Source organism: Moschus berezovskii, chromosome 13 (assembly GCF_049115385.1).
Source record: "Moschus berezovskii isolate FMDL1 chromosome 13, NW_MosBer_1.0, whole genome shotgun sequence".
NCBI classification, from domain to species: Eukaryota; Metazoa; Chordata; class Mammalia; order Artiodactyla; family Moschidae; genus Moschus; species Moschus berezovskii.
This window is the reverse complement of record NC_142472.1, coordinates 14,521,220-14,534,539: the sequence shown is the minus strand read 5'-3', so window position 1 is coordinate 14,534,539 and position 13,320 is coordinate 14,521,220. Positions and strand designations below refer to the sequence as shown.

The window sequence follows — 13,320 nt, the reverse complement described above, 5'->3', positions numbered from 1 at the left end:
CTTTGCCATTGCCTTTCTTTGGGATTGGAATGAAAACGGACCTTTTCCAGTCCTGTGGCCACTGCTGAGTTTTCCAAATTTGCTGGCATATGGAGTGCAGCACTTTCACAGCGTCATCTTTCAGGATTTGAAATAGGTCAACTGGAATTCCATCACCTCCACTAGCTTTGTTCGTGGTGATGCTTCCTAAGACCCACTTTACTTCACATTCCAGGATGTCTGGCTCTAGGTGAGCATTATACAAGTGAGAAATAATGTCATCATTCAAACTTTGGTCATTATGGTTTCAGGAACCATCATCTAATTTCACTTTCTACATCCAATGCAGCTATAGGCAGAAACCACAGAAAACAAGACAGTGGATTTGAAGAGTCACTGCTTCAAAATATAAAATACTACTCTTACTGTTCTATTATTAAAGACTGTGATTCTGTTCTGTTCTGTTCTCTTCAGTCTCTCAGTCGTGTCTGACTCTTTGCGACCCTGTGGACTGTAGCCTACCAGGCTTCTCCATCCATGGGATTCTCCAGGCAAGAATACTGGAGTGGGTTACCATTTCCTTCTCCAGGGGATCTTCCTGACCTAGGGATCGAACCTGGGTCTCCCGCATTGGAGGCAGACGCATTAACCTCTGAGCCACCAGGGAAGCCCTAAGACTGTGATTAAGTGTTGTTATTTAATTGCTAAGTCATGTCCAACTCTTTGCAACTCCATGGACTGTCGCCTTCCAGGCTCCTCTGTTCATGGAATTTCCCAAGGAAGAATACCAGAATGGGTTGCCATTTTCTTCTCCAGGGGATCTTCCCAACCCAGAGATCAAGCCTATGTCTGTTGCACTGACAGGAAGATTCTTTACCACTGAGCCACCTGGCAAGCCCCAAATTTTTATTTATTTTGGCTCTCCAAGGTCTAAGTTGCCACGTGTGGAATTGGTGTTTTTAATATGGAATAATTACAGATGGTGAATTCATGCCACATATGTCAACATCCGTACATCTGGTATCCAAACAGTGGTGAAGACATTGTTCTTTCATATAAAGAATCTTTATCACCCCAGTGCACCAGGCACTTGCAACCAAGAGATCAGAGAAGCCTTAAAGCTAAAATCTAAAGCCCAAGGGTAGACAAAATGCTTAATTGTAAATTTGGCTCTCTCCTCCTAACTATAGAAGTCTGCTTGCTACAGCTATGTAGAACTTAACTCATCCAAAAAAATAAGAATAAAAGACTCATCAAGACTCAAATGACTCCTCTACATGGGCCAAACTGTGGAATTACACATTGCAAATGTTCTACTACAATTCATTAGAACCAAATGTTTTATGATATTAGATAAAGTTGCAAGAGTTCAATTTAATAACTGTTAATACACCTAGAAATTATAATCATACCACAAATAGTTATTTACATCTGTACTTACATTCTTCCAGAATCAGAGCCCCAAAGGCAACAACGATGACCAAGATGGCACAGACAACATCCAGACACGTGGCAAAACATTGGGACATGGTCAAAAGCATGAACCAGCTGTCTGGATTTATGAACCATAATAAGCATAATAAATAAGTGGGAAAAAAAAAACCACATTAGCTGCTTTGAATGAATCAGTCAAGCTACAGAAGATTTTTATACAACGTAGTAGATCAGCCAAGTGACACACCCACATAACTTGAGATCCCAGAAAGCTAGGTTTTGACATTAGACAATATATAGGACACGTGCACAGGAATCAATCCAGGTGTTTTATGGGAAGCATCCACTGAAAATGTCAACCCACAGGTTAGAAACGGAAATGTGATCCTAATAAAGAAGATGGAGAAATGGTCTCACTGATGCATTTCCTGCTGCACTGGGTGTTAGAGTGAGGCTCATCCTCTCATAAAGTCAACCGTTCCCAGCTCCCTTATAGACTGCGCAGCTCATACACCGTTTCCAGCATTGTCTGCACTTACTCGACATGTTTACTCTGAGGAGCTGGTATCTAAATGGCCATGAGTTAACAGGATCTGCATGTGGCTTTCAAAGTGCCATTTTATCTTCAAAATACAATAAAGATTGGAAAGATGGGTCTGAGTTTTACAGACTTAGAGCACATTCTGAAATTTCTATCCAGAAAAAAAAAATTCACTGATTCAAAGTATAATACACATCAAGTGGGCAGGAAATCAAGAAATTATTTTCCTCAATTACATCTGCTGCCCTGAATGTTCTGAAAAAAGAGTCAGCAAACTAAAGCGGGGGTGGGGGGCAGGGGAGGGTGGAGGGTGGCAAGAACAGCCCACCACTTGCTTTTATAAATAAAGTTTTATTGGAACTCCATCACGGCCATTTGCTGGGGTATTATTTTTGCCTACTTTGGTGCTACAATAGCAAAGTTGAGCAGCTGCAACAGAAACAGTATGGCACACAAAGCCTACCATATTTACTATTTGGCTCTCTGAAAAAACGTTTGTTGACTCCTGCCCTAAAGAGACAAAGCCATAGGCCATGGTGACAGTTGGACAATACAAGCCAGTCAGGAGAGAAAAGCAGGGTGTGACGGGGGAGAGGGGAGCACAGAGGGGATGCTGAGAGGAGGGATGGGGGGGACGGGTGTGCAGGCAGGGAACCTGAGGCTGACACAGAGAGAGGCGCTGGCCAGCAAGACCACCTGAGGGGGGTCAGGACTCTGAAGGGAGCACATCCATCCTTTGAAATCATTTCCAGAAACGAACAGACCTGTGTGCAAGTCCTGGAGCGTCCCAAATAGTTTCTGAAACTTTTGTTCAGCTTTGTAGGCCCGGATGGTCCAGAGTCCCTGGAGAGAAGATGCTAAGTGGGAAAATACTGGGCTTTGTTCTGTGGAAGCAGAGACAAACATAGTCAGGGAGGCTGGATGTGAGGAAACCCACTACCTCCCATGTTCTTTGGTGGCGTGTCCTGCCAAAGGGCACATCCGGTGCTTCCTGGAGGGCTGCCTGGGGGAGGAGGGATGATGCCCTTTCTGGAGTGGATCCTCCACGTGACCCTCAAGTTCCTGCTCACACCAACCTTCACTTTAACAACCTGGAAGCAAAAATTCTCTTTGAACCTATCTTTGACTAAATTAAAATTGGAGCTAGTTTTAGATAATGAACTTAGACTTTTCCACTTAGTAGATACACACAACCATGGGAAACAGTATACTTCTCTTCTTGGCTTGGTTTCTAGAAAATTAAGTTTGCATTAATTTGCAGTCACTATCCATAGTCAAGGTTTCTGATACAAACATCTTTCCTTACTTTTTTGCAATCATCCTCATTCCTTTTTTTGAAATCTTCTCTCCTTATGATTTTATGTTAATAATGATGAACTATATCTGTGCATTAACAATGAGATAAGCACTAGATAATTTCATCCTCTGTGATTACCTGAAGAATAGAATGAGTGAAAGTCGCTCAGTCGTGTCTGACTCTTTGCGATCCCATGGACTATACAATCTATAGAATTTTCTAGGCCAGAATACTGGAGTGGGTACCCTTTCCCTTCTCGTGGGGATCTTCCTAACTCAGGGATCAAAACCAGGTATGATTAACTATAAATCGTGTTCCCCATTATTCTAAAACTAGGAATTTGAATGGAGTAATAGACTAAATGGGTACTGAATAGGTCCCCTCCCTTTGTTCTCCCAAGGTGGTTATTTTCAGCATTCATTTATGGGAAAAGCCTTGGGGAAGGGGGCCACAGTGTGGCATCCAAGTACTGGTGATGATAAAGAGCAAATCTGAAAATAACAGGGCTTATCTTTTCAAAACACTTAACAAATGCAACTTATTTGCCATCTTTGGAGTATGTGAGAGAATGTATTTTCCAAATGTATCACTTCTGACATTATGAATATATTTCCTGATGCCTCTTTTCCTTTTCCTAATCTTTTTCTTTCCTTGTCATTTCTAGTAACTCTGGGGGAAGAAAAATTCCCTTTTTTCCTTCTACATTAATTGCAACATGATATAACATTTTATGTTTAGAAAAATGTTTACTGAGTGGCTGCTATGTCAGGGAGTGTGCCGTGAGCTAGACAGATGCGGTCCCTGTCCTGATGGCACTCACATTCACTCTCCTTGCGCTGAAATGCAAAAGCTGCAGGTGACCCGCCACCAGCTCCGCTTGCTTTAAGGGCCACACTGACTCACAAGGGCTATAATATGCAATTACCTAATGCTGATCTAGGGAGAAATTCCAGAAGATAGAGTCTGCAGGATGTCAGGGGTCTGGGTAATTACGGCATAAATGGAAACCAGCCTGCACTGTTACCTCAGCTTGAGAGCCCCGGTACTCACTTGCACATTCCAGGCGTTTGACATCTCCTGATGTATTTAGGAAATAGAGCTGAAGCAGGAAGAAAATGATGCCAAGGAGAGCCAGGGGTATCGCAGTCCAAGGAATCATAGCCACCATCACAATCACCATGCCAATCACAAGTAGAAATGTCTGAAATAGTGAAGAAAGACAGAGAGACCTCCTTATGAAGGATTCTTTTCAAAGATAAACTTTAACAGATTGTTCTGTTAGGATTAAACTCCTTTCCTCGAAAGCTGTGTTGGAATGGCAAGGAAAGCTTTCCTATACAAAGGAAAATAAATTATAGGTGCTCATTACAATATTTATTGCATGTGTCTAACACTATGATAAGAACTTTCTAGGCATTAGCTCTTTTGATATACTCAGTAACCCTATGAGGCAGGCATTACTTTTTATTTTGGCCACGCCATGAATCTGGTGGGATCTCAGTTCCCTGACCAGGGATTGAACCTGGGCCACAGCAGTGAAAGAAATCAATCCTAGCAATCCTCACCACTAGACACCAGAGAACTTCCCCTAGGCAGTACTATCTTTAACAGATGAGACTATTTGAGACTTAGAGGGTAGTTGTTGAATCCCAAACTATCAGGAGTCAGTAGGTATTACTGATAGTAAACAGATGAGCAAGAAGTTATCACAGATGAGGAATCCAGAAACCTCAGCTGTACACGCAGGGGTAAGGAAGTGGTTAATTACAAATTCTAAGCCCAGTAAACGGAGAAGGCAATGGCAAGCCACTCCAGTACTATTGCCTAGAAAATCCCATGGATGGAGGAGCCTGGTAGGCTGCAGTCCATGGGGTCGCTAAGGGTCGGACACGACTGAGCGACTTCACTTTCACTTTCCACTTTCACACATTGGAGAAGGAAATGGCAACCCACTCCAGTGTTCTTGCCTGGAGAATCCCAAGGAAGGGGGAGCCTGGTGGGCTTCCGTCTATGGGGTCACACAGAGTCGGACACGACTGAAGTGACTTAGCAGCAGCAGCAAGCCCAGTAAAAGAGGGGAAAATGGAAATATCGACCTTTGGAAGTGAGAATTCCACTTTCTTTGTTTTCCATCCCTAGTTAATATTTCCTGAGTGCTGACTGTGTACAGGGCTGCACATTCAAAGCTTCACATGATGAACTTGATAATCCTTACAATAGCCCTATCAAGTATCAGTGTTATCTCATTTTACAGATCGAGACACTGAGGCACAAGAAGAGGAAAAGCAACTTGATGGAGGCTGGGGAACGCAAAGCCTAAGTCATGGAGCCTGAGAAGTCATGTCTTGAGCCATTATGACATATTTAGGCTTGTTCCCGACACACAGCTAAGTAACATTATGCTACGTATTTAAAATGTCCATTTCAAAGGTGAGTGATTATTACAACAGCAGATATCATTTACCAGGTGTTTGCATGTGCCAAGAGTTCCACAAACATTTCACTTCATCATCACCTCACCCCACAAGGTGATTTTATATTGGGAAATGATCTTGGTCCAAAAAAGCATCAGGTAGACTAGAAACCCAAGTCCTTGGCTGGCTCTGATTTAAGTATCTTTATTAAGGGGGGTTCAGGATGGGGAACACATATACACCCAGGGTGGACTCATATCAGTGTATGGCAAAATCAATACAATATTGTAAAGTAATTAGCCTCCAATTAAAATTTTTTAATTAAATTCAATTTAAAAAATAATAATTTTAAAAAAGTATAGCATGATGGTGGAAAGCTTCAGGCAAGAATGCAATCAGCACTTAGCAACTGCCTATCATGAACGTGGAGTGAATAGTGGATGCGCAGATTCACACAGCCTGGACCAAAGCCTCTGAAGGTTACAGACCTTAAGTTCAGTTCAGTTCAGTCGCTCAGTCGTGTCCGACTCTCCGCGACCCCATGAACCACAGCACGCCAGGCCTCCCTGTCCATCACCAACTCCCGGAGTTCACTCAAACTCATGTCCATCGAGTCGGTGATGCCATCCAGCCATCTCATTCTCTGTCGTCCCCTTCTCCTCCCACCCCCAATCCTTTACAGACCTTAGTTGGATACAAATCCGTGATGGTTTGCACAAGGCTCAGAGTGCTATGGAAACACAGGGAAGAATATGTGAACACTATTCTTAGAGGATTCTAAGAAGACACTTCAGAAATGAATTTCACAGACTGGTTTCTCTGTCAATATGAAGGCTTGCTTAAGCTTCTGATCTTTCTCCTAAGATGCTTCCCTCTCTCTGGGCAATCTTATCACCTTCACAGATTTAACCACCACCTGCTCAGTGAAGAATATTCAGGTGCCCTGCTCATCCCAGACTCTTATTTCATTATCTGCAGTACGCCTCGAGGTCCTAAGCGCCAAGATAATTGAATTAAAACTGACAGAGCTGGGATTGGAAATCAGCAAGACTACAATTTTCTCTCTTCACATCACTAAGAACGTTTTATACTTGAAAGCAGGTAGCATCTCTCCCTGTCCCTCTTAAAAAACATTCGAAAATATGTGATGGATTTGATTTATGAGGGCTAATTAACCATGTGCTAAGCACACAGTGGGACAGCCAGCTATGGAAACTCAACCTTGGTTTAGTTTGCAGCAGCAAACAAAGAGAACTCTTCATAAAATTTCAATGTAATTAATAATCACTGTCAAAATAGGATAATGCTTTAGTGAGAAATTGCTTCTGGGGATAAATTATATACCTAAACCCACATGACACATTTAAAAAATAAGCTTGCAGAGAACACAATCAGATATCTGTGCAGTAAAAGCACTCTGCCTCCAAGTCTCAGCTTAGTTCACATGAGTGAACAGGAGACGCCTTTGCCCACAGGCTATGTGGTCTGCAGTCAGATCGTCATTGCTGCATTTTTCCTGTGTGCAGCTTTTGATAAGTGCATTTCATTTCCACAATTAATACTTGGAATTGAAAAAGTCCCCACAAGCTTAATCACTGAAAAATAAAAAGAATTAAGCAACAGGAGAAACATCCCACATGAGCAACAGCACTGATTGAGATGAGAGCCGAAGTGACCCCAAATCATTCTTCAGAGCCTCAAGGTCACAGACAAAACAAAGGCAGTGTAATCATCTTTTGACAGGAAAGAGTTCTCTGTAGGAGGCACTCTTTGTCTCGCTTTTAAACCAGATACCCCTATATGCTAGCATCTCTGGGCTTAGCACAACCTGCAGATCTTTCAGTCACACATGTGCTGTGCTTCATTAGTCAGTTGTGTCCGACTCTTTGGGACCCCATGGACTGTAACCCACCAGGCTCCTTTGTCCACGGGGATTCTCAAGGCAAGACGACCAGAGGGGTTTGCCATTCCCTCCTCCAGGGGATCTTCCCAACTCAGGGATCAAACCCAGGTCTGGTTTATTGCAGGTGGATTCTTCACCATCTGAGCCACCAGGGAAGCCCTGATTACATAATACCTTGCTATATCTGTTGATTCTTTCCATGGATCACAGTAGAAATGAAGAATGATTAATTAAAGGATGACTTGATCTCTTCCCTAGCTTCCCCTTCACTAATCTTGTGAACAAGACAGCATCTGAAGAAAGAGCATGAGAAGTCGACAAGCCTGCACACAGTGGGGAACGGTGATGACTCTGACCTCCATCTCCCTGATCAACTGTAATTACTTCCCTTTCTCCCTTTAAAAACTTTCATGGTTGAGCAGACTCTTCATTGGTAATTTTTGGAGGACGCTGAGTCCACCACCTCCCCATCTCCCAATTGCTGGCCTTCAGGTCAAAGGCAATTATTCTTCCTACTAACATTTATGAGTATTGATCTTGTAAGCAGTGAGCAGTGGGACCTGGTTCAATAACATCTGTATAGAAGATATTTCCGCAGAGTTGTTTGTTTGCTTAAATACCTTAAGTCACAGCACTCAACATGTGAAAAGCTACCTACAAAAACAGAATTTCTGAGATGACTTTGATCCCATGCTCAAATTATTGGCTTAGATGCACTTGCCTTTAAAGGCTTTGTATCTTCAACAATTCCTTTCTACTGTCCTGGTAAAGGTATTATTCTCACCTTATTGTTACATATCTTTCTAAGTAACCACACCTGTCTTTATTCAAAGCAAAACAAAAAAGTTGCAGTAAATATGTGTCCTTTGTGGTAATACAATGCATAATTTAGCTCATCTAAGCTATCTCTCTATGAGAGGGACTTGTGTCTGTTCTGAAATGTGCTCACAGTAAAGGGAATCCACCCCAGACACCTGGAAGGCAGAGGGAGAACCACTTGTCCAGCATGTGGCTGCTTCAGACCAACCTTGACGTGACTGTGTAGCCACTCCTGCCCCAGGAGCTACTCATGTTAACTCAGCCTCCCAGTCACAGCCACCCCTTTCTTTCACAACCATGACCTTTACTGAAGGTAACAAGCACATTGCCAGGCTGAAAGCCCACCCTTAGCCGGTGTGAAAAGGCCTTGAAAAACAGGCACTTTACTATTCCCTGTGAGAACTCTGACAGGACTGCTTTGTTACCTGGATTAAATCTTGAAATGTCTGGGGCAGTAAGTCATCCATACACCCGATGTCTTTGCAGAAACGATTTAAAATTCTTCCTGAAAGAACAGGATATGAGAAATTACTCATTTCCCCAGTCACGCCCTTTAAGAGAAAGAATTCGTGAACAAATCAAAATAATATTTTTAAAGTACATATATATATTTAATATATTACAGAGTCATATGAAATACGCCAGTGTCAGTGGTAAAGAAGGAGAAAATAGGATGATACCTAGAGAAATAAAAATACCAAATGACTGTCGGTGGGGAATTGAAATTGAGGCATTATTTTTTAAAAGAATTGGTGGGGGGAATCTCGTGGCAGTATCAAGAAAGGGTGGTGGGTTTGAGAAAGTTTCCTCCTTTATATCCATCCCACCTGAGATACCTACTAAGTGCCAAATTGGTAAACAGCTACAAAATACTTAAGTTAATCCCAATTGTAACACTAATTTTACTGATACTTTTAAAATAAATATAGTTACAAACTCTCCGATATTTTTTTTCCTTAAAAATGTTTATAGCACCTTCAGTTCAGTTCAGTTCAGTCACTCAGTCGTGTCCAACTCTCCGCGACCCCATGAATCACAGCACGCCAGGCCTCCCTGTCCATCACCAACTCGCGGAGTTCACTCAAACTCATGTCCATCGAGTCGGTGATGCCATCCAGCCATCTCACTCTCTGTTGTCCCCTTCTCCTCCCGCCCCCAATCTTTCCCAGCATCAGAGTCTTTTCCAGTTACATTTTGAAAAATTGTGGATTCCTGCCATTTCCAAGTTGTGAGCTTACTACAGGGGTAATAAATTGTTATTTTCAGAGGTACAGCAGGTGGGACAAACACAGGCTCATGCTCAAGCATCCAAGAAGACCAGAGGGAAATAGGTAGGAAAACAGAAATATTTCTTAATGACAAAAGATAGCTTATCATCATTGATTTTATTTCCCTTCTCAGAATCCATGAAAACAATATATCCTAAAGACTGCGGGTTTGGGAGATTGTCACTGAGCAGGATCTCTGATAAAAGCTATGGAGCACGTCCACTGGTAAATGCCCACATGCACTGTTTTATGATTTGGGGGGACTCTTAAACCATGAACCACAAGAACTGGGGTGGCTGTGAGAGACGTGGGCCAGGTGAGAGCTGTCGATTCTGGGGAACAGGACACCACCTGTCACTTGACTCCTGTCACAGGAATACACTCCTAAAACGTACATGCACTTTGTCTCCAAGAAGGGTATTTTTCCTGGCCCAGTGCACCTCAAATGCCCTTCAGGGCAAGCTGAAGTCTGCAGCTCCTATCTTTGGGAGAATTATAACTGCCAAAAGTTGAAACCTCTGTCATGCAGCAGATCTCTGAAATGTTAGATGGATATATGGAAACTACTATCACAAAAATCCTCTGAAGTTTTACAAGCTATTTGTGGTTTTCTTTTTCATTAAATATTTATAAGCGAGTTCTACAGGATGACAGAATCTTTGCATTTCAGAGCTTCAGGCCTTTCAGACGTGATTGAGGCTGAATACAAGACTCAGGACAAGTAGATGTTCCCTGCCTAACACACACAGCTACCTGACAGACAGGTGTTCATCGAGTAAGTGCTCTCTGTCTTCACTCAGGTCTCTCTACCCAAAACTACGCATTTCTTCACCTCAAAGCCATTATATATCCCAAACGGTAAGTTATGACATTTACATGGTTAGTTTACTAATGCTAATTGGGCAGTATTTATAGGAGAGTTGTATTTACTCTGTTATGACTTTAACAGCTTATTTGTTATGCCTTTAACAGCTTTAAAAATATAATCTACAGCTTATAAGAACTGACCAGGAATCTCATTTTTATTCCAGATTGCTTTAACCATATTTTGCATAAAAGAAAGTTTTGAAGTATCAGATTATCCATGTGTTAGCAATGCAGAAAGATTGCCTGTATTTAACCGGACTGAACAAACCACAGAATGTCTCTAAAAACATCCTGTAATAAAATTTGAAGCCTTGACAATTTAAAACTGCTTTAGGTCAACTTTAATTTTCAAAGTCATATTTACTTTTGTGAAATCTGTCATTTTTCATACTTTTTGAAAAAGCTGAATATATAGGCATTCTACATTTTGACCAGATATAGCCTTTTTAAAAAATATAATAAGTTCCTGCTACTCTTAAAAAGTACATCCACTTCCCTGGAGTAATTCCAATGTTCCTTTTAAATAGAACTTATAACTTTATAAAATTTCCAGCTGCCTATTACACAATAGACCTGTAAGAAACTTTTGCCTTGTCATTTTCAAGCAAAAAGTAAGCCAGATGTTTGGTGCTTATATGCAAAATTAAGCTCTCCCTGTGAAACCAAATTAAAATGAACTCATGAGTGAAGCAAATCCCTGATGAAAACAGAAACAAAGACAAAACCAGCAAACAAACATAAAACATGCTGTGGATTTTGTGTGGCTTATTGATCTTAGTCATTTGTCCACTTTTCCTCGCAGCTGGGAAATCACACGCATCTTTTCCCATTCCCAACTGTTTTATCAAATTTATCATATTAATTTGGATTTTATAGAAGAAAAAGACCAAACAATCCATAACGTTTCATCAGGTCACTTAATCAAAAAATCAGTTAATGCCAGCTATTTGCTATGCATGTCTTTAAATGCTTTACATGTATTAATTCTCCTCATTCTTGCACACAAAAACGTTGAGAATGTTATTGTACTATTATCTCTACAGAAAGAGTTGAGGTCAACAAAGGTTAAACTTGACGAAGGTCTGTCTCTTGGTGGCTGGGATGGGATTCACATTCAGAAGAGCTGACTCCAAAGTCTGTTTTCTCTAGCAAGGGTCACATGGATCCCACATGATATAGTGGTTCAAAACCACTATTGAAAAATAAAGAAAAAACATTCAGTTTAGTCTGGGTAAAGTCTAGAGTCACTTTTATTTGCTGGTTAATTTTCAAACTTTAAATTTCACAGCTCTTGAATAGAATCTAATAATACGGATCTTATTCCAGGGTGACAGTCTAATTCAAAAGGAATCTTTCTCTCTGTCTCACACACACACACACACACACACACGACTCTGAATTAGTGCTGCTTAAGATAACTGTGCTTCTGTCAAGAGGATCTTGACTGTGCCAGTGAAGTGACTGGCACAGCTATTACAAAGCTCTGTCCTAGCAAAACTGAGACATTGGAACATCTCCGCCTTCATCCCAACTCCATGTCCATTAATAGATTTTTAAATGTATACTGATGACAATCAAAGTTTCCTCTCTTATCTAACATCAAATTTAAAATAATGGACATAACAAGGGAAGAGAAAAGATGATGTATATTTTAAAAAATACTCGATGTTTATCCAAAATCTATAAGGTACTCATTTTAGTACCTAAGACTTCAAACCTTAATCTCATCTAGAAAGCAGTCACTGGATACAGCAAGAACCAAGAGAAGACATACCTGAAAACCAGGCCAATTAAGCATGAAACTCCTACAGTTGCTTTGTGAAGGGAGATGGGAGTGGTTAGAAAATTTGGCACCAAAAGGAATTAAACCTCCTTCAGTTTTTAGAATTTCCCATTGTAGGAGTGAAATCTACTCACTTGGTCTAAAACATTGGACAATTTGTTAATAGAACTAGCTGATCTTGTAAGATAAACCACTAATTATCTAGGTTACACAGGTGCTGCCTTTTATACCTTTTGATAATCTGGCTATTTGTGTCACAAGTGTTTACTTAATCTTAAATCAAGGAAAAACAGTTTTCTAGTAACACTGATGACTCATCATTTTGAAATAGGTATTTATTTTCCTTCCATTCACTGGGCTATGTCAACACTAACATTTAAAAATCGGCATACCTCCATTTTACCTCTTAAGGGCCTGTAGTTTATAAAGTAAAACAATTAGGTATCAAATATTTGACCCTCCTAAGATTCATCTTCAATGCACATTAAATCCCAGGGAAATGTATTAGGTGTTTGGCAGTTTTGTCTCCTTTGTTGACAGACAGCATAACTTTGGCAATTTTATTTCTTTCACTGACAGAAAATGGAAGCTTGACTGACAGCAACAGAACTTTATGGTTCTATAAAACAGCTTCCAGTGAAATAATATATGTGGTTTTCTCTTCATGACATCACATACCAGAAACAAAGTCCACCCTAAATTATGTATTACAAATTCTACTTTTGAAAATAAAAGATAGGAAAGAGTTCAATTTAATCTACCACTAAATGAGTAGGTAATTGATTGACCCCAAACCTTTTGGGCAAACTAGGCTTATCTTTGTGGTACTTATTTGGCCTTGAATTTTCTTGAAGGAATGAAGTCCTGCTAATAGATATAGGAGGGGGAAGTAAGATAAATATTAGTGTGCTGGCTGCTCTAAGATCAGTGAACTTGAAGATTTAAACTTGGTCCCAAATTCTTGAATAACAAACGAATTCGTGTCTAGAGAAGCCTATAGGTCTTGAACATGAAG

At 40.8% G+C, this 13,320-nt stretch overlaps 1 protein-coding gene across 1 annotated transcript in view; it reads right to left on the bottom strand.

The window, feature by feature from the left end:
- The window catches only part of LOC129556575 (ATP-binding cassette sub-family C member 4-like), a 113,941-nt gene that overhangs the window by 29,574 nt on the left and 71,047 nt on the right, over positions 1-13,320 (bottom strand). The window contains exons 20-23 of the mRNA XM_088842843.1: positions 8,813-8,892; positions 4,302-4,452; positions 2,719-2,838; positions 1,421-1,531 (exon numbers count right to left, since the gene is read on the bottom strand). Coding sequence (XP_088698969.1) covers positions 1,421-1,531; positions 2,719-2,838; positions 4,302-4,452; positions 8,813-8,892 — 462 coding nt within the window. The remainder of the gene's footprint in view (positions 1-1,420; positions 1,532-2,718; positions 2,839-4,301; positions 4,453-8,812; positions 8,893-13,320) is intronic.